At 42.0% G+C, this 21,072-nt stretch overlaps 1 protein-coding gene across 9 annotated transcripts in view; it reads left to right on the top strand.

Annotated features, from left to right (window-relative positions):
- Vezt (vezatin, adherens junctions transmembrane protein) overlaps positions 1-21,072 on the top strand; it is a 117,982-nt gene that overhangs the window by 38,318 nt on the left and 58,592 nt on the right. For 5 of the 9 annotated variants that reach the window (XM_052753143.1, XM_052753141.1, XM_052753137.1 and 2 more), the window contains 3 exons: positions 2,881-3,030; positions 7,448-7,595; positions 18,227-18,558. In XM_052753143.1, coding sequence (XP_052609103.1) covers positions 2,881-3,030; positions 7,448-7,595; positions 18,227-18,558 — 630 coding nt within the window. The remainder of the gene's footprint in view (positions 1-2,880; positions 3,031-7,447; positions 7,596-18,226; positions 18,559-21,072) is intronic. The other 4 variants (XM_052753142.1, XM_052753139.1, XM_052753146.1 and 1 more) reach the window with 1 other exon arrangement.

Genomic DNA, 21,072 nt, shown 5'->3' with positions numbered 1-21,072 from the left:
AGCTGTAACCCCAGAGCTGTAGGGGAGTGGGGACAGAAGCATTGCTGAGGCTTACTGGCCGCCAGCCTAGCTCTAGACTTAATGATAGAACCTGTCTCAAGAGAATAAAGTGGTTCATGAAAAAGCAGGACACCTGGCCTCCTGAGTACACTGGCATCTATATCTACATAGATATGTGCATACACCACATACCACACACACAGGGCAGGGGCATTGCACTTATTGGGTACCTGTAGTCAGAAGTTTTCCTGTGTCCTGCCCAGTCCCGCAGCCACTCAGACCCAAATAAACACATACATAATATTATTATTTTTTTTTTTTTTTTTTTTTTTTTTTTTTTTTTTTTTTTTTTTTTTTTTTGGTTTTTCGAGACAGGGTTTCTCTGTGTAGCTTTGCGCCTTTCCTGGAACTCGCTTTGGAGACCAGGCTGGCCTCGAACTCACAGAGATCCGCCTGGCTCTGCCTCCCGAGTGCTGGGATTAAAGGCGTGCGCCACCACCGCCCGGCAATATTATTTTTAAACTATGGCTGTGGCAGGCTTCTTGTTATATAGTTCTTATATCTTAAATTAACCCATTTCTATAAATTTATACTTTGCAATGTGACTTGTGGCTTACCAGTATCTTTCATCTTACCTCTCATGGGGTGGGGGGGACATCTCCTCTGCTCTGTCTTTCTCCTCTGTCTCTAGGTGGAATGTCCTGCCTAACTTTATGCCTCACCATTGGCCAAACAGCTTTATTTATCAACCAATCAGAGCAACACGTATTCACACCATACAGAAAGACATTCCCATCAAGGACCAGCTATGTTCCATATGCTGTGCTAATCATTTTTACAGACAACTAAAGGTATTCACAGAGCACTTATTCAGATCCGTCTCATCTGACTTCAGAAGCCCATTTCCAGTATACTAGGCTACCTACTAAATGTCCACGGATGGCAGTGAGACTACAGTATATAACTTTTAAAGTTTCAGTTAGCACCTATTACACAGTGAGTTTCACTGTGACGTTTTCACACACGTACGTAATGTATCCAATCATGTTGACATCCCATCACCTCTCTTGTCCCCTGCCCACTATGTAACATTTTTCCGTTGCCATTTATAGTTGGGAAAAACAAGTACGCAGCGAACAATAGCTGCTTTAATTGGTTGAGGTTGGCAGATGTAAACATCAGGAGAGAGATGCCTCTTGTTGTCTCTGCATCATTCTCTTTGCTCTGCTCTGGATCGGTCCTTCGTCTTGCCCTAAAAGCTCTGTCTAGGAAGTCGTGGGGCAGAGACCCGGAGGAATCTGTAGTCCTGTGCTCTTCACGCTCTGCTCTTTGAACAATCCTGAGAGTATGGATGACATGGAAGAGTCTTATGCCCTCTGCTGTTCAGTGCAAAGCATGACAGTCCTGTGCGTGTTGATTTTGTCCCTCCGTTAGGTTAGGTCCAGTTCTTACCAGTAGATAGCAAATTTTGAGTTGTTTGCCAAGTTTTAGAAATTTAAAAAGTCACACATAAGTAATATCTCCTTTTCGTTGTTGACATACACAGCGTTTTATTGAGAGGCCTGAGGGGTGAGTGGCTATGCGCCCAACCAATGCTTAGACATGTGTACAAGGTGCTGTGACTCTTGTCAGTTTTCTGACTTTTACCTATATCCATGGAATTGACATGCAAAGGTAAAGTGGGCCATTGAGCATGATTCACCCCCTGGTGATGCTTTTGTACCATCCAGGTGGCAGGTGGGTAAGGAGAAGTGTTGGAAGAAGTCATTTCATTGTTTCCGTCTAGCTGGACACTGGGCTGAAAAGTCCCAAGGGACAATAAACCTTGCCTCACTGTCTTAGAAATATTTCATTCTGCAAAATGGAGTCAGCAAAGCACAATTTCACGCTGAAATTGGGAGTGCTTTGTTTCTGCCTCACTGTTTCCTCCTGGCAAATAATCTAACCTTGCTTTACCTGGGTTCCCTTACTTAAGGTTAAGCCTGTCCATCTTTGTCCATAGACTTTACATTGTAAACACTGTGGTCCAGTGCCTGTTTTAGAGATGTGTGCTTTTATGAGGAAGGTTTACAAGTGCTGACATGTTGTCTTGCAATCGGAGGAGGTTACTGATAGTAGAAACTGCAGCACCTAACCGTGCTTACTCTCGGTCATGAAGCCACACATTCCATGTCGTTGTTGCAAATGCTTTCCATCGGCCTAGGGAAAGCCATGAAATGTGAGAGCTTGAGCGCAGCTGGCTGCCACATAGTAACCCTCACTTTGCCTTTCTGCTTGCGTTCCCCTGTTGGCCACTGGTCCTGGTACCTCTCTGCCTCTCCTACTTCATTGTGAGTAGGTAAGTGCCAGTGGCAGCAGGTGGGTAAGTAACTTTGCCCTACTTTTATGAATGTACAGAATGTATTTATCTGTAGTAGTTCATTGCTCTGTACATGTGCCCAAAGACGTGATTAGTGAACATAATGTAAATGCATATTAAGCATGAGAAAGTGTTGTTAATTAAGCCCTTCATACAACCTGTAGATACTGCTTTTGAAACCTGTAAAGTACTTCTACTGTAGTGTATTTTATCAGGTAGAGTATCTTTATGTAGAAAGCTATCATAAATTCCTGCTGAAATATTCCTCATCTCTATTCTGTCTCAATTAAAATTCATGTTCTCTATATTTGACTAAATATTCTGTGAGATTTTAGATTTTCAGTCTTTTTTGTGTATTTTGGTGGCTTTATGTGTATCAAGAAAAAGGAGGCAATAGTTGATTTCAAATACTTATAATAATTTTAAGAAAGAAATTTTTTTCTAAGTTTAATAGAATTGTGGATTTAGGAAACACAAACTTTAGGACACCTGTACAGTTGTATCACATTTTACTTTTCAAGTTTGCTTGACAGGGTCAGTGCTGCTTGCTCATTTAATAAAGCTGGACAGCATCCCAGCCAGCATCTCATCGGCCTGCGGAAAGCCGTCTACAGAACTGTCAGAGCCAACTTTCAAGCCGCAAGGCTAGCCACCCTGTACATGCTGAAAAAATATCCTTTTCTGTCTCTGTGTGAGGCTAACAGTGTTTCCAAAGCCCCGAATTGGGTGTTACAGTTGCATCCTGAGATGTGAACTATAAATTGAGATTGCCTGTTTCAGGTCTAATGCCTCTCTTCACTTCTGTTTCAAAACTGAAAGTGTACTGCAGGGGGATGACAGTGACAGGCGGGAAGAGATTCTTGGATGGATCATTACAACAAGGGGAGATTCTCCGAGTCTTTCTCGTCACTGGTCCAAAGCAAGAGGTCAAAGAGTTGGCAGTGTTAGCTGAGACATTTTAAGAAAATGAGTGTACGTGACAAATTTGCGTCGTGACCTGGTGATAACCTGACAACAGACTCTAGAGCCGGATGGCCTGAGTTCAGATTGTGTCTCTCTCGTTCCTTACTACATAGGGCACTAATTTAAGGTAGAGTTCTTAACTTCTCTCTGCTCGTCTGTCATCTTTAAAATGGCAGTATTTCCATAATAAATAAACTAAGATTCATAAGTTTGTTAAAAACTACTCTTTACCTTCAGTTTGCTGGGTGCTGGTGAAGATAATGTTTTGTGCTTACATATGCCTTATGTCCTATCACTGCTTGCTTTACACAAACCTTCCTGGGTATATTTTCCTATCTCTACGTTATGAAAACCAAAAACAGAAGTTACTTATAATTTAAACCATATAGTATATATATATGTAACTATGTACTATATAGAGCTACTCTGTCCTGCCTTTTTGGAAATGAATAGAAAACAATTTAACTCTCATCAAGAACTTGCCCATCTACTCCTCCCACTGCTTAAAATGTCTGCCAGCTATGTGTCAAATACTTCCAGGTATTAAAGAGACAGAGTGAAAACATGAACTACCACTTCTGAGGACTTTTGAGTATGATCAATAGATAAACCAGCATTCATAATACAATATAAATGCTCAGGATATCTTCCCACATCCTAGGACAGTGAACTTGACTTACGGAATTAAAGAAGACTTTCACATGAATTGGCTCTCAAATGAATGAATAGAAGTTGCTCGTGAGACTATGAGGCTGCATTCCAGATAGCAAGAAGCAAAAGGATATGGAAAGAACCAGGCGTGGTGGTGCATGCCTTTACTCCCAGCAGAGGTGAAGGCAGGTGAATCTCTAAGTTCGAGGTCAGCCTGATCTACAGAGTGAGTTCCAAGACAGCCAGGGCTACACAGAGAAACCCTGTCTTGAAAAAACCAAAAACCAAAACAAACAAACAAACAAAAAGTATATGGGAAGAACAGAGATTTGAGAGTGGCTTGTGAACTCCAAGTAGCCAGTCCTTCAGTGAGTGTTTCTTGAACATAAACACAGTGTTACACAATGTGCTGGTCACTAGCTATACATTGTTATGTGCATAGATACAGTCTCTAGCTCATAGAGCATAGACTTAGAATAGGGAAAATGAGGGAAATTGCCTGCACCTGTGAAGTTTTCTCAGTACTGAGGAACTTACAGTGAACAAGGTAAATGATCATTGTTCCAGGGAAGCTTGCTTTCTAACGGTTGAGATAATAAAAAATGAGCAGTGAAGATTTGCACATATAATTACTCTAAAAGAGAAAGTCCAGGGATATAAGATAGAGAACGATTAGTGGCGTACTCCATTGACTGGGTGGTAAAGCACCTCTCTGAGGAGCTGGCCCTGAAACTAAGATTTGAATGTTGAGAAAGATCAAAGAGAATGTCCATTCAGATGGACCAGAAAGTATAAAGATTCTGTGGTAGTAGGGAATTGAAGTATAGAGGGAAGGTCGTCATGGCTAGTGAGCAGTATGTTGGAGTGTGGAGTGTGAAATGAGCTGCAGAGATGGGCAGAGGACTGGTTGTGTTCTCCAGACAAGAATCCTCGGGAGTTAAAATGAAAAGGAATCTGCCAAAGAACAGAACGACAAGTAAAACCCAGTCTAGCTGACCAGAGTAAGCAATAAAATGTACAGGATCAATAATGACATCATAATATAACCAGGGTGTAGCTAGAGTTTTCCTGCCTGGCCCACAGTCAGGACAAATCTCTCTCACCTGCCTGTCCCACAGCCGCTCAGACCCGACCAAGTAAACACAGAGACTTGTATTGGTTTCAAACTGTATGGCCGTGGCAGGCTTCTTGCTAACTGTTCTTACAGCTTAAATTAATCCATTTCTATAAATCTATACCTTGCCACGTGGCTCGTGGTTTACCGGCATCTTCACATGCTGTTTCTCATCGTGGTGGCTGGCAGTGTCTCTCTGACTCAGCCTTCCACTTCCCAGCTTTATTCTCCTCCTTGTCCCGCCTATACTTCCTGCCTGGCCACTGGCCAATCAGTGATATATTTATTGACCAATCAGCAACACACTTGACATACAGACCATCCCACAGCACCAGGGGTGTTAGTGAAACTTTTAAGAGGGTAGTTTGTGCAACTCCCAGATTGCACTTTTGGAACTAAAAGGGGAAATGGCCTTTCACTGCTTATCAGAATGCAAATCTTCAAACTGACCCAAAAAGAATTAAAGAATTTGAAGAGATTGAAAATGTGATTTAAAATATTTCATTTGGGAGGGGAAAAAAGAGTACCTAGTTTCATTGAAAGAATGGAAAATATGCAGCTGTCTAAAACAGCAGTGAGGCATTGTGATTATGGTTCATACCTGATATATTCAAGAGGCAGAGGCAAGAGGATAAAGAGTTTGTGGTCAGCCTGGGCTACACAGTGAGGTCCTGTCTCAAGAAAGAAGTGGCAAACCACTGTAAAAAGATCTCCAGGTTATATGTAAGTGGGGGAGGGGCAGCACAGTGCCTAGAGCATTGTTTCCATTTGTACATAAGTATTCTGCACATATACATGGACAAATAAATGTTTATGTTTTCCTGTGCATGTGTTTATACTAGTTGTCATTATAGACATCGAGACACTCACAACTTTATGTATAAATTTGCCTTTGTGCTATATGCTGTCCACAGAATATCTTGAAGGATGCAGATAGGGAAACAGAGGACTGCCAGTGCCTTAGAACAGGTAAACTGTGTGACTAAGTGACAGGAAGAGGAAGCAGTTGCCTCTGTTTCCCGAGTTTGATGCGTGGGACATGGAAGAAGGAGATCACCAACTCCTGCAAGTTGTCTTCTGACTTCCATATCATTCCTCTACCCCAAATGTGATTTAAAAATATATATATATATTTTTAATTGTATGGGGCTTCCTGTAAAGGGCCTGTGAAAATGGTTCACTATTCTTATGACCCAGAACCCCCTTCAAGACTACAGATCAAAGGTACAGACCGTGGTGTTCATTTTAAGAACAGCCATGGAACTGCCCAGGCCATCAAGGGTATGCATATCTGAAAAGCCACCTAGTATATGAAAGCTGTCCCTTCGAGGAATCCCTGTGTGCCATTCCGGTGGTGTACTGGTGGAGTCAGTACCTGTGCCCTGGTCAAACAGTGTGGCTGGACACAGGGTCACCGGCCTGAAAAGAATGTTGGACTTTTTGCTTCCTGTGCTTAGACATGCAGAAAGTAACGCTGAATTCAGGGGTATGATACAGATGGTCTAGTCTTTGACCGTATCGAGACGAACAGAGCACCCAGGTCAAGCTGCTGATGTTCAGAGTTCATGATAGAGTCTCTCGGGCATGAGCTCTACTTCCACACTGAGGTGATTCTCATTGAAAAGGAACCGATTGTGCAAAGCCAGAAGAGGAGGTTCACAGAAGAAAAACATGTCCCAGGAAAAGCTAGAGAGACCAAAAAAAAAGTATGACATGGAAATAAATTTAGCATAAATAAATGCAAATGAAAGGTTTTTTTTAGTGTATGGGTATAATATAGAAAAGAAAGTAAATGGGAAATAATTTGATTGATACTGATACATCCATGAGTAAGATAACAAAATGGGACAGTGTATATCAAACGAGCTAGAGCAGGCTAGTCCTAACGCGTTCAGCTAGTGATAGCTGATGGATTGGAAGGGCAAAGAGAAGTATTCACTGTGGCATAGTGAGAGCCTGAGCCACTACACAACACAGGACAAAGTACGCCTTTAGAAGGAAGGTCTCAAAAACAACAGCATTTGAGCAGTTTTGAAGAGCTGAACTTGAATCACTTGTTTTTATTTCAGAATACAAGAAGTTTATGAAATATACAGAAGGGGGCAGCATGCTGGGCAGTAACTAGAGTGCTACCTGCCTACTTTTAACTATTTTAACAAAAAATTTTCTTCAAAGTACTCTATAAGATACCCAAGTGTTATCTCAATGTGTTAACTCTTGCAACTAACTTCTTTAAAACAACTGATGTAAATCTTCAGTCTAAGTTCAGAATAAAATTAGTCACTATAGTTTTGGATGTTTGTGGCTACCTTAAATGTGTTAATGAAGAGGTGTTATTGATTGCCTTAACCTAATTTAACCTACCCCCTGAACGCTGAGAGTGACAATGTGACCAACTACATCTGTGTGGTACCTTTTAAGGAGCTGGGCCTTGGCCTCAGTGAAGAACAGATATCCGAAGAGGAAGCTCACAACTTGACAGATGGCTTCAGCCTGCCAGCCTTGAAGGTAACCCATTTGGAAGGAAGGACTGAGGAGTGCGCATGTCCTGTTTCCCTTCTGTGTTCCTAGATGCTCATTTCCGTTGCTTAGATGTTAGGACGCTGCCTGTGGGAGCTGAGAGAGGATACAAATCGAATGAAGGGCTCTTTGTATTTTGGTGTCGGTGCTCTTAATTTAAGAATGCCACAGAGTATGTTAAGAGATATGTGAATTACTTGATAGGAAGCCCGCGTGAGTTTATTTCAACAACCCTGGGTGAAGCAGTGTGTGTGTGTGTGTGTGTGTGTGTGTGTGTGTGTGTGTGTCCCTTTATAAAATCCCCCCCAATGTTTTCTTTATATCTTAAGAAATAATTTTTTCACTAGAGACAGCCTCATGAGAGAATATAATTGACAATATAAAAAATGAAATTTCAAACCTCAAATACTGTATACCTTAAGTGCAATGAAGTGAAACAAGTACTCTAGCACTGAGTAGCTCTAGACAACAGAGAGGCCCTATACGAGTCCCTGAAACATCCTTATTCTTCAGAACGATGTCCCAGAGATACCAGTGCTTAGTAGGGACTTTGACAAAGCAGTGTTTCTTCGGGATTCAAGAAAATGTACTGCAGGCTCACCCGTAACACTATGATGACAGTTTGAATTCTTTCTGTATGAAGAGTACAAGGTAACTAAACTTACAAGGGTAAGGGTTTTAACTTCGCGGTAGGTTGCTTGCCTAAGGACCTTGAGGCATGCATAAGGGCCTTGGTTCCATCTCCAGCTCTGCAAATACAGTCAAGCAAACAAAAAAGTGGAGCCTACAGAAGCAAGGAAAGATGAATGGACTGGTGATTCAAAAAAGTGGAGCCTATAGAAGCAAGGAAAGATGAATGGACTGGTGATTCAAAAAAGTGGAGCCTACAGAAGCGAGGAAAGATGAATGGACTGGTGATTCCAAAAAGTGGAGCCTACAGAAGCAAGGAAAGATGAATGGACTGGTGGTTCAAAAAAGTGGAGCCTACAGAAGCGAGGAAAGATGAATGGACTGGTGATTCACAGAACAGAATTGCAAAACCATTCAGTACAATAGAACTTTCAGTCATAATGTTGAAAGAAACACCAATAGAAATACTAAGTCAGGGTTGGAGAGACGGCTCAGTGGTTAAGGACACTGACTGCTCTTCCAGAGGACCTGGGTTCCATTCCAGGCACTCACATAGCAGCTCACATAGACATACATGCAGGTCAAACACCAATGCACATAAAATAAAAATTAAAAAAAAAAAAAGAAAAGAATACTAAGTCATTTTACAAAGGATATTAGAAGTTAATAGTAATCGTTATCAATAAAGATTCAGGGAGACCTCACATACAGTTGTTGACAGTATAAGCTTGACTAGTGAATGCAAGTCTTAACAAAGTTGTATAGCCTTAAATTAAAATATCCCAGCAATTTTACCCTTACTAACTGATCTGAGGATGTAATCAGATACACCAAAGGTATGCTGAAAGCAAATTACAGTTCAGCCCTGTGGCATCAGTAGTGACTTACACTGAAGATGGCCATGGGGGAATGTGTGTGTGTGTGTGTGTGTGTGTGTGTGTGTGTGTGTGTTTGTTTCCCCCTTTTGAAACAAGGTTTTTCTGTCATATAACCCTAGCTGTCCTGGAACTCTGTAGACCCAGCTGTCCTCGAACTCAGAGATCCGCCTTCCTCTGCCTTCCGAGTCCTGGTCTAAAAGACATGCACCACCACTGCCTGGCTATGGCCATAGAAACATATTAAAGAAAACAAGTAATGTGGGAAAATAATTTAAGGCAAGTTATAAAAGCCATATGCACACCTGTCATTGCAGCACTCAGGAGGCTGATGCAGGAGGATCACAGTTGAAGGCCAGCCTGGATTACATACATAGCGTAACCCTGTTTCAAAAACAACAACAAAAGCATCTGTACAGGCAGTTTCCAGGGAGTTTTTAAGAAGTCGGTCCAAATGCCTTTAGTATTTAGTGAGCTCTATTTAGATACTTCTTTGTTTCTCATTTTTGAAACTTCCCTTGATAACCATGCAAATCAGTTCAAAATGTGAAAAGTTGGAAGCACTTATCAAGATACACTTTGTGCTGAGATGTGTATCTTTTAACTTGTACGTATTCTAATCTGTATACAGTTTCTACTTCTAGAAAATGTCGCACCATTATTATCCTCCTCTTACCCATCCTCACCTTAGCCAATGTCGTCATCATCATAGTCGATCTTCTCCCTGTGTCTCCCTTTCCCTCTCCCTCCCTCCCTCTGTCTGTCTCTCTCCCTCTCTCTCTGACAGGTCTAGCTCTGGTGCCAGGCTAGCCTTGAACTTGCAATTCCTCCGCAGCCCTCAGTAACTGGATTGCAGGCGCACACCACTACACCCGCGTAGCATCTTACGTGGGCAGCCACTGCAACAGTTTTCTCCCTGACTTCTTACATTTTGTAAAGTTATTTGTTGGACAATGTAATTTGACACGTATTAGAGCCGTTTACAAGAGATTTGGGCTTTGAACTAGCTATTCCAATTTCACAAATCTTTCTTAAGGTGGTTATTCTAAATATATCAAGCCTTATGTGCCAAGTTACTTAGTAGCTTTGTGTAGGGGTGAACTCTAGCTCAATGTGCTCTGCTCTAGGCACCTCCCTGGCAAATGCAGAGTTTTTTGGAGGTGGGAACTACGGTAGAATAAAGGAATGGCTGTGTGGGTTATGGTAGATCAACATGGTAAACCTTTGTTTATAATAAGCAGCTATAACTTGCTTATTACAGACACTTTGGAACAGTGTCCGCTTCCTCTGCAGTATTCAGGTGGATAGGCAGGGTGACTGGAACTCTGTGTTAGAAGTGGGGAAAGTCCTAACAGTGCTCACTGGGGGAGGGGGCTTTAAGCAGCTTCTTTGATTTTCAAGGTAATTCTCATAATAGTGCCTTTAAGCTTATCTTTAAAAGGGGTTACTACACCTGCTTTTTGAGGTGTTAGGTTAAATGAGAAGACTTGCAAAATGTCTAAACAGAGCTGGTCCTTTAATGGGTCCTTAAAAACAGCCACTGCGTTTTGCTTGTTTGTTATATAGCTATTTATTTTAAAGTTCACAGGCTATACATTTTCCTCTCTTTCTAAATTTAATGTATATGAACGTTTTGTCTGCATATGTCTGTGCACCATGTGTGTGCTAAAGTCAGAAAAGGGAGCCAGAGCCCCCAGAACCCGACTTGGATTTCCATCTCCACTCGGTGGCTCACATGGGGTGCTGGGAGTCAGAACCTCGTCCCCTGCAAGAGCCACAGCGTTCGTGACCGCTGAGTCCATCTCCATCCTCTTCTTTGTCCCCACCGCTGTTCTCTAAGAAGGACTCCGAGAAGCAGTTTTCGTATTTCTTCATCTCTTTAAGTTACTTTTATTAGTCATCAAGATGTCTCACTGACTTTCCTGTTTATGTTTTGATATAGTTTTTTGTTTTTTACTTTTTAAATTAAAATATTATTACATCATCTTCTCCCTTCCCTTCCCTCCTTCCCAACACCTCCCCTTGCTCTATCTTGAAATCGTGGCCCCTTTTTCCTTAATTGTTATTGTAATGAACGTGTGTGTGTGTGTGTGTGTGTGTGTGTGTGTGTGTGTGTGTGTGTGTGAATGCCTAAATATACAAATATAACCTGCTCAATCCATTGACCATATAGTACTGGACAACTAGTTAGGGAGCTCATCCCTGGGGCAGACTGTGGCTCCCGCTCTTAGCATTCCTTAATTTCTTGAGACTTCCCCCTTCCACGTTAGCAAATCTGCTGTTATACTTCTTCGGGGCTTGTTTAAGCAGCCATATTGCTGAAGTATCCTGGGTGAAGGCTTCCCTGTCATTTCTAGACATAATCTCACAGCAGCCTTCCTAGGACTCTCGTTCTTATGAGCTTTCTGCCTCCTCTTCAGTGATGCTCTGTGAACCTCAGGTGCAGGAGTTGTCGTGGATGGACCAGTTGGGGCTGGGCACTGTATGGTCATTTGTTTTCTGTATTTGACCGGTTGAAGTTTTCTGTGAGGGTCTTCTGTTGCAAAGAGAGGCAGTGAGAGGCGAGAGCTACGCTTACCTGTGGCTGTAGGGTCGATATTTAGAATGAAGTTAGTAAAGTGACGGTCATTAAGTTCTCCTCTAAGATCTTCCCGAGCCCTAGGTGGTTGACTTGGTTTCCAGTACCAGGCACAGTAATTCCTCCTCTTGAGTGGGCCTTAAGTCCAGTTAGAGAGTTGTTGGTTACCACCAAGATAGAATGCCATGATTGCACCCTTAAGATTATCATATCGTTCTGGTTGTCATTGTGGTTCACAGGCATCACAGCTGAGTAGGACTATTGGTTGTTTTCCTCCCTTCGAAGCTTGTCTGGCACCTTCCTGTGCTATAGAAACTGGTCTCCAGGGAGGAGGCTTTCAGGTCAGATCCAGCTAGGATCCTCTAGGTCCTGTGTCCAGAGTGCAGGGTGTCTTCAGCTGTAGGAACTACCTCTGGGAAGCGACGAGGGGCAACCATAATGGCCTATATTGTTTTGGGAGGCTTTTGGACTCCCCTGGCCAGCAACTCAAAATGCAGTTTCTCATGCCTGATATGGGCGTTTTATTAGATTGTCTATGGTTCTTGGCGGGGGTTAGAAGGTGGGAGTTACTATCAGCCCAAAGAAGTAACTTCATTTGAACTATATGTGTATATGTATACACATAGACTTGTATGTGTTGTCTTGTAATTTAGGTAAAAAATAATATGATTCCTTAAGGCTTTTTCCAATCTCTTGGTGTTACTTTACCTCCTCCCTTTATGTCCTATACTGACCTGCCTCCTCCCACCCCATTACAGCCCCCTCCAGTTTGTGCAACAGCCCCCTTCCAAAGTACTTGTATTGTTTTTAAAAGCATGTAAATCCTGAACTGTGCGCTAGCTGTAGTACAGGCACTAAAAAGAACAGAGGGCCCCACATGGTCAGACTCCAGATTCCATACAGCTCCATCCCATGACTTCTGATACACTCTTGAGCAAATCACTGTCTTTGCATTTATTAAAATGGAACCACCACAGTGCCTATCTCCAAAATATTCAACATTTGCCCATCCTGTCCCTGGCACAGAGTAAAAGCCCAGTGCATGTGAACTGAGCTGTTACTTTGTAGCAAATGTGACCTGCTCTTAAGTGTCACTTGTTCTCCAGTGTCCTCTGCCCAACCTTTCCCCAAGTTATACTGATTTTAACTGGATCCTATTTGTTTACCCTTATAAATCTTCCAAGTTGGGTTTTTACATTTATTTATTTTGACATAGAGCTAATCTGTTCCCAAACTCAGTAATTGGTAGCAAGGTCATGAAGCTCTGAAAGGGGCCTTGTCTTGAGATCTGTAATGTTTATAACCATGAAAGTTTAAAGAAACCTCTCTCAGAGCAAGTCTAAAGCTTTATTTTACAAAAGACCAAGTGAGGAATGATTTACTGGGTGGTGAGGTGACAGGAGTTTGGTCCCCAGAACTGGCGTAGTGGAAGGAATGAACTCATTCCCACACACACATGCACACGCACACGCACACACTAAATTTCTTAAAAATGGATGATTTACAAGTAAGCAATGGCCTGTTGTTTTCCTTTATAGTTTTCATTGTGTCCTTTGAAGAAAACATACTTAGATTTATCCTTCATTGTATACAGCTCTTCCCTCTGAATAGCTTAGTAATACCAACTGTTGCACCGTCAGGGAGTAGAAAACCACCTCCCTAAAGAGGTGTGTAAACCCTTAGTCATGAGACAGGCAGGTGACGTGCACCTTAGCCTGGGCTGCTTTGGGAAGCTGAGCTTTTGGAAGCTCATCTGGCCTGGAGCTTTGAGGCTAGCCTGAGTGGTAAGACGCCATCTCAAAGAGAAATAATCCCTAGTGTAGTGTATTTATCGATCTAAAAAGAGTGAAAGACTTTTTTCCTCTTAGGTTCCTGTTGCAGTGTTTTGTTTGTGCGCTCCCCTGCTTGTTTTTTGAGGCAGGGTCTTACTGTGCTGTTCTGCTAGTTTTGGACTCATGATCAAGCAATCCTCTTGTCTGCTGAGTAACCAGGACTGCAAGTATGTGGTACTGCCTGGATTCTTTAAGTGTTTAATTAGTTGTTGTTGTTTATTATTATTATTATTATTATTATTATTATTATTATTATTATTATTTACTGCATTTTCTTATTTAAGAAATTAATCCAGGGGTCTAGAGAGATGGCTCAGCAGTTAAGAGCACTGTCTGCTCTTCCAAAGTTCTGAGTTCTATTCCCAGCAACCACATGGTGGCTCACAACCATCTATAATGAGATCTGGTGCCCTCTCCTGACATGAAGGAGAGCACTGTATACATAAGTAATAGATAAATCTTTTAAAAAAGAAAAGAAAAGAAAGAAAGAAAGGAATCCAGATGCCATGAAATATTTAAAAGTCAAAATTTGCTACTCAGCCATAAGCTTTGGATATTCCCTTAGCCAACACAGTTTATCCAAAAGAACAAACAGAAAAAGGATATATAAATTATCCAAAGAACAAACAAGAAACAAATTATATTTATGAGCTTTGGTGTGTGTAGACGGAAGCTTTCCTGTTTCCCGCAGCCATTTGGTCCCAAACACACAGAGGCTTATATTAATTATAAACAGTTTGGTCTGTGGCTTAGGCTTACTGCTAGCCTGCTATTACATCTTATATTAACCCATTTCTATTAATCTACATATTGCCATGTGGCCATGGCATTACCGATCTGCTGCCATATTGCTCCTTGGGTGGCAGGCTGGCATCTCCCTCACTCTGCCTTTCTTCTCCCTGTATCTTTGCTTGGATTTCCCACCTGGCTATAACCAGCCAAAGCAGCTTCTTATTAACCAATGGTAGCAACACATATTCACAGCGAACAGAAAGACCATCCCACAGCATTTCCCCTTTTCTGTCTAATCAAAAAGGAATGTTTTCAATTTAACATAGTAAAATTACATATAATAAAACCGTTATCACCAGGCATTGGTGGCACATGCCTTTAATTCCAACACTCGGGAGGCAGAGGCAGGTGGATCTCTGTGAGTTCGAGACCAGCCTGGTCTACAGAGTGAATTCCAGAACAGGCACCAAAACTACACAGAGAAACCCTGTCTCTAAAAAAAAAAAAAAAAACAAACAACAACAAACAAAAAACAGTTTTCAAGCAAGAATAACAGTTATAAAATCTAGTCTATTTGTATTTAGCAAAATTCAAGAAAATATTCTATCCTATTTTTGTGAGTCTAAAGTTTTATATCTAATTTATCTTTTATGATGACTAAGGAAAACCATTATAACTGTCTAGTCTTCAACTCCATCAAAGACCCCAGAAAGATATAATATCACATAAGTAAACAGGATGACAGAGATATCTGGCTGCCTGTACAGTCACCCAAAGTTCCTCTCTGATGTCTTCAGCCTATAGGTCTAGAGTATCTGGCATATTTTTCAGAGAAGCAGGAAATTCGGAAGACCATTTCACCTATTTTGGCAGTTTGTCAGTCACTTTCTCCTGTGTCCTGCAGAATTTCTGGCAGTTTCTTCTGTGAAGTGGGAACCTGAAGGACCAACTCATCCTGTTTTGGCAAAGTACAGTGGTCATTTTCCTATGGGTCCTGCATGTTCAGTTTATCAAGCAGTCCAGGCAAGAGCAGTTTCTTGCCCAAATGGCTAGCCTTTTCTATATTGTAAGCAAACTCCATAATGAGATTACTACCTGATTGAAATATATCTTTGTATACCTAAAAAACTTAACTAACATAACTTTGATTATAGATGAACTAACTATTAATCTGTATTTCTTAATGATACATTACAATTTTAAATGAGTTGCATAAACATAATACCTTAAACAAGAGTAGAAATATACATACAGTATAATAAAATTAACTTTAAATTTAAGTCAATAAACCAAAATCCATACCAATGTAAAATATGTAAGTTTAATAGTTGTATTTTTATTAAAGTAAATTCAATAATCTACCCTTTTATCCTATCATTTTTATATCATATCCCTACTTTTTCTTTTAGAAAGAGATTAGCTATGACCAATAACAATTTGTAACCAACCCCCTTTAAATGAAAACAAGCATTTATAAACTATATTTTGGGAACTGGTGGACTGGTGTCTCCCTGACTCCACCTTTCTTCTCCCTGTATCTTTGCTTGGATTTCCCACCTGGCTATAACCTGTCTTGCCGTAGGCCAAAGCAGCTTCTTTATTAACCAATGGTAGCAACACATACTCAGAGCATACAGAAAGACCATCCCACAGTAGGTGTGTAACTGGATGATACAACAGAAATTCAATAAAAAAGGTAATCTTTTTTAAAGCATCAATTGGATGCCAGCTTGCTTCTTTCTAATGTCTGTCCCCAAACACTGGTGTCGCACTACTCTGATGCACATCTCCTCCCTCAGTGCTCACCTTTCAGGGGATCTTGTACTAGTTACTGCTCTCCTTTCCCCAGCTGTCTAGAGTGCAGCTGCTGCTCACCCTGCCTGCCACTAGGTGCTGTGCTCCAGGGTACAGGAGCTTGGATTATTTTGCTAACTTCTGGCATCTCACTCTCTCCCTTTCTTGAAGTCTCAATATCTGGAAAGAGCCTGTTGAAGCATAAGTCATTTTATTCTTGTGCCCAGTCAGTAGCTCCCCATTTCTCTCCATAAAACCCCGAAGAGTCTAACACACCATGCCCCCTCATGCTCACGCTGGCCCCAGCCACGCTGACCTTGCTCTTCCTTAGGTATGGTGTATGCTGCTGCCACAGGACTCTACACATACAACTTCTGCTTCATAGAATCCTCTCCTTCATGGACCACTGCTTCCCAGTTACACTTTGGGAGACCTTCCTGGCCTTCCTCTCTTGCTTTCTTTCCTTTCCCCTTCGAGTATGTGCATGCCCTCATATGTATGTATGAAGTAGAGTCCTATCACCATTTGCATAATTTTGAAATTCACTTAATAAAATCATCTCAAGGATGTCTATTTCCACGCTTGTGGGTAATTGGAATCTAAATCATCTGAAGTGGTTTGATGTGTTGTCTGTCGCTTATTGCTCGTGCCACAGTGCTCCTTTGTGTGTTTGCTTTGGGGCTGTTGCCCCTGTGTTAGGACTGTGTCTGGAGAGGTCCTTGGCTGTCTGCTTTCGGCTCTGTCTCTCAAGCATGCGTTTACAGAGACTGGAGATGTAGCTCAGCAGTTAAGGGCACATAATGTTCTCGCTGAGGACCCAAGTTCAGTTCTCAGTACCCATGTTAGGCGGCTCACACCCACCTGTGACTCCACCTCCAGGGCATCTGACACCCTCCTCTGGACTCTGTAACCACTTACAGTCTCGTGTGCACATACTCACACACATGTATACACGTATTTTTTTAAGTTGATTTTAAGAAAATAGATTTGTAGTTTGCACGCCAGACATGCTAATTCTTAAAACAAAGTAGTAGTCTCATTTTGAACCCTGATTTTTTTTCTTTTCATTCTTGAGATAGGGTCTCACTGTGTAGCCTTCACTGGCCTCGAACTTGCAGAGGCAAATCTGTTTGCCTCTGCCTCCTGAGTGGGATTAAAGGTGTGAACTACCACAGCTGGCTTGAACCCCAAATTCCTGTTTGTTTGGTTTTTTTTTTTTTTTTTATCTGTCTGAGGTTTTGCCTGCACATATGTCTATGCACCACATGAGGGCCTGGAACTGGACTTACAGATGGTTGTAAGCTGCCTGCCGTGTGGGTGCTGTGAACAGAACCCAACCTGGGTGCTCTGCAAGAGCACCAAATGCTATTGACTGCCGAGCTCTTCAGTTACCTTCTCAGCCTCACATTCTTGATGGATGTGTGGGTGCACAGATACCAGTGTTCCTATGGAGGTCAGAGGGCAGCTTGTAGGAGGGCTCTGCTTGCACCGTGTGAGTATTGGCGATAGAACTCAAGTGGTTCTATCAGACTTCATAGCTCGTGCCTTTACCTGCTGAGCCATCTCACCAGACCGGAAAATTCATTTCTAATAAATTTTTGAGGCAGGGTCTCCAGTGTAGACCCGTGGCTGTCCTGACAGATCTGCCTGCCTCTGCCTCCCGAGTACTGGGAGTGTAGGCACATGCCACCCTAGGCAGCTTCACTTCGTTATCTGTAATTCTGTGTGTCTTTGTGCCACGAGAAGTCAGAGGTGTCAGATTCCTCTGGAGCTGCAGTTACGAGCGCCTGTGAGTTGTCGTGTGGATGGTGGGAATCGAGCCCAGGTCTTCTGAAAGAGCACTGAGCCATCTCTCCAGCCCTCCATCCATTCTCAGATCATTGCTATCTAGGGTAGAATGTGCTAAATTACATATGGTCTTCTGTGTTAGAATCCTAAATCCTCACGTGCTATAACTACACAATTCAGTGTAGCATCCTTTGCTCATCTTAAGAGTTTGTTCATGTTCAGTTTAGTTATTATTTAGGATAATGTAGGGGCAGGTATTTAAGATAACGTGAAAGTTAAAAGTCGGAAGATAAATAAATTTGTAGTTTGTTTTGAATGTTGACAATATTTTTATTGATCAGTATGTTCTTGCTCTCCTTCCCCACCCCCCTCTGTCTCTTTCTCTCTCAGGTTTTGTTCCAGCTCTGGGTGGCTCAGAGTTCAGAGTTCTTCAGGCGCTTGGCCCTGTTACTTTCTACAGCCAATTCGCCTTCAGGGCCCTTACTTACTGAGACGCTCTTGCCTCATCGCATTCTGTCTGATGTGACTCAGGGTCTACCTCATGCTCACGCTGCCTGCTTAGAAGAGCTGAAACGCAGCTATGAGTTCTTCCGGTACTTTGAAACTCAGCACCAGTCAGCACCCCAGCGCTTATCCAAAACTCAGCCCAAGTCCAGAGAACTGACTAACGTTCACACAGCCGTGCGTAGCCTCCAGCTCCATCTGAAAGCATTACTGAACGAGTAAGTTTAGAAGCTGCGTGAGGAGACAGTAGAGGGATAAGCAAACATCATCTTCATTCCATTTGGCTGTTCCTTGTGTCCTCAATAGAAAGAAGAAACAGAATGGAGCATGAAAGATGGTTTGTGGGTACCAGGTACCAGGGAAACGATGATTTCTAAGCAACTGTGGTTTAAGAGAATCATTTGTAGTTTTCCCTTTTCCTGGTTTCAGCAGAAAGCAGATGCTGCTTGTCTTTGAGAGATAAAATGGAGAGGATTATCAAAAATGAGCATCTTTTTAACCCTCCTAAGGTAGGACTTTAAACTGGAACCTACAGTCTGAGAGAAGTATGTATGAGAGGCATCGCTGTATATAACTAAAGGGTAATACTTTGCTACTTCCTAAATACATCACAACAGGTTTGGAAATATTTCTGTAGCACAGAATACACTTTTTGTCCTCAGTAAAGGGCAGTGTCCACATTTTTATATTTATTTATCTTGTACTTTGCATAATATTGGCATTTAGCTATAGTTTCCAAATGTTTATATTCTGCTTTGGTGTACTTTTATCAGTTGTAAATATTTTTCTCATCTATTTCTAAATGGAAATTTTCACATTTTGAAAATTGAGTATGGGACTGGAGAGATGGTTCAGAGGTTAAGAGCACTGGCTGCTCTTCCAGAGATTATGAGTTCAATTCCTAGCAACCACATGGTGACTCACAACCATCTGTAATGAGATATGGTGCCCTCTTCTGACCTGCAGGCATACATGCAGGCAGAACACTGTATATATGATAAATAAATAAATCTCTTAAAAAAAAAATTGAATAAGCCAAGCCTAGTGGTGGATGCCTTTAATTCCAGCACTTGGGAGACAGAGGCAGGTGGATCTCTGTGAGTTCAAGGCCAGCCTGGGCTACAGGGAGAGTGGCAGGACAGCCAGGGGTACACAGAGAAACCTTGTCAAAAAGAAAGAAAAAGAAAAAGAAAAAAGAAAAAAGAACTGACTCAAGGTACATCTGAATGTAGTCGTTCCCACTGAATTGTTTTTTCAGTAAATGTGAATATTCATAGTGTAGGGCTGGAGAAAATGGGTGGGTAAGACGAGCTGGCAATCAGGAAGGTCCCTGGGATTCCTGACATGATCAGTCAAGACGTGGAGGGGAAATGCAGAATCAGACGTGAGCTGAGAAAGTGGGCCAAAAGGCCCGAGTAGTCCATCAACTAAAAAGCTTCCTGTAAGTGGGAAGAGGGAAAATAGGGTATACACAGATAGAAGTGGAAGCTCAGAAACATGTTTGAGAAGACAAGTTTACCGCAGCTCAAGGCCTTGGGAGGCTGAGATGAGATTTATGAAAGATAGGATAGGAAAAGTGAAGAGGCTGAGGTGGGAGTATCCAGTGACCTAGCTGTACTACCCTTAGGTGGCAGCATGGACAGTAAGGCCATTTCCACGTGTGTGGGAGCCAAGGCTGGATTATCCAAGTGTATTAGAAAGGATCTCTAGAGCACCAGAGCTGACAGAAGGAATAGATATACATACATACATATATATATATATATATGAATATATGTGTGTATATATATATATATATTTTCGAGGTTTATGATTATGCACGTCTGTTCACTTATATGCAGGTGCCAACGGAGGCCAGAGGAGGGTGTTGGATACTCTGGGGCTGGAGTTACAAATGGTTATTCACTCCCCAAATGGATACAAGCTCCAGCAGGCTAGAAGAGCACTAGTTCTGTTGACCACTGAGCCATCTCTCCAGCCCCATGACTAAGCTATAAGAGGGGTTTTCATCCATAACTCCCGTTCCAGGAGATCCAGCATCCTTCTCTTAATCGGCAGGCACCAGGCACACATGTGGTGCAAGATATCCATGCAGGCAAAATATTCATAAATGCAAGATAATTATAGATATAATTTCAATATATGTATTTATATATAATTTTTCTGGTTGCTAATTTCTTTTTTGTTTTTTGTTTGTTTGGTTTTTTTTTGGTTTTTTTTTTTGGTTTTTCGAGACAGGGTTTCTCTGTGTAGCTTTGTGCCTTTCCTGGAACTCTCTGTAGACCAGGCTGGCCTCGAACTCACAGAGATCCGCCTGCCTCTGCCTCCCGAGTGCTGGGATTAAAGGCGTGCGCCACCACCGCCCGGCTTGTTTTTGTTTTTTGAGACATGTAGTTTTGGTGCCTGTCCTGGATCTCGCTCTGTAGACCAGGCCAGCCTCGAACTCACAGAGATCCGCCTGCCTCTGCCTCCCGAGTGCTGGGATTAAAGGTATGCGCCACCACCACCCGGCTGCTAATTTCTTAAAAGTAGGAGATGAGTTTAATTTATTCTTTTAGATCAGGAATTGTCTAGTATGTATTTAAGAAATACTTGTAGAATAAATTACATAATACTCCTTAGAAATTATCATTTGTTTCTGGGCAGGGAGGGTTGATTTAGGTTGCTAACAAGGGTTCTGTATCACCAAGCTACATATCCAGCCACACTAGATCATTTATAAGCATACAGTT

The sequence above is a fragment of the Peromyscus californicus genome, unplaced genomic scaffold (assembly GCF_007827085.1).
Source record: "Peromyscus californicus insignis strain IS unplaced genomic scaffold, ASM782708v3 Scaffold_24__1_contigs__length_46423439, whole genome shotgun sequence".
Lineage (NCBI taxonomy): Eukaryota > Metazoa > Chordata > Mammalia > Rodentia > Cricetidae > Peromyscus > Peromyscus californicus.
This window is presented reverse-complemented; position numbering and strand designations above follow the sequence as displayed.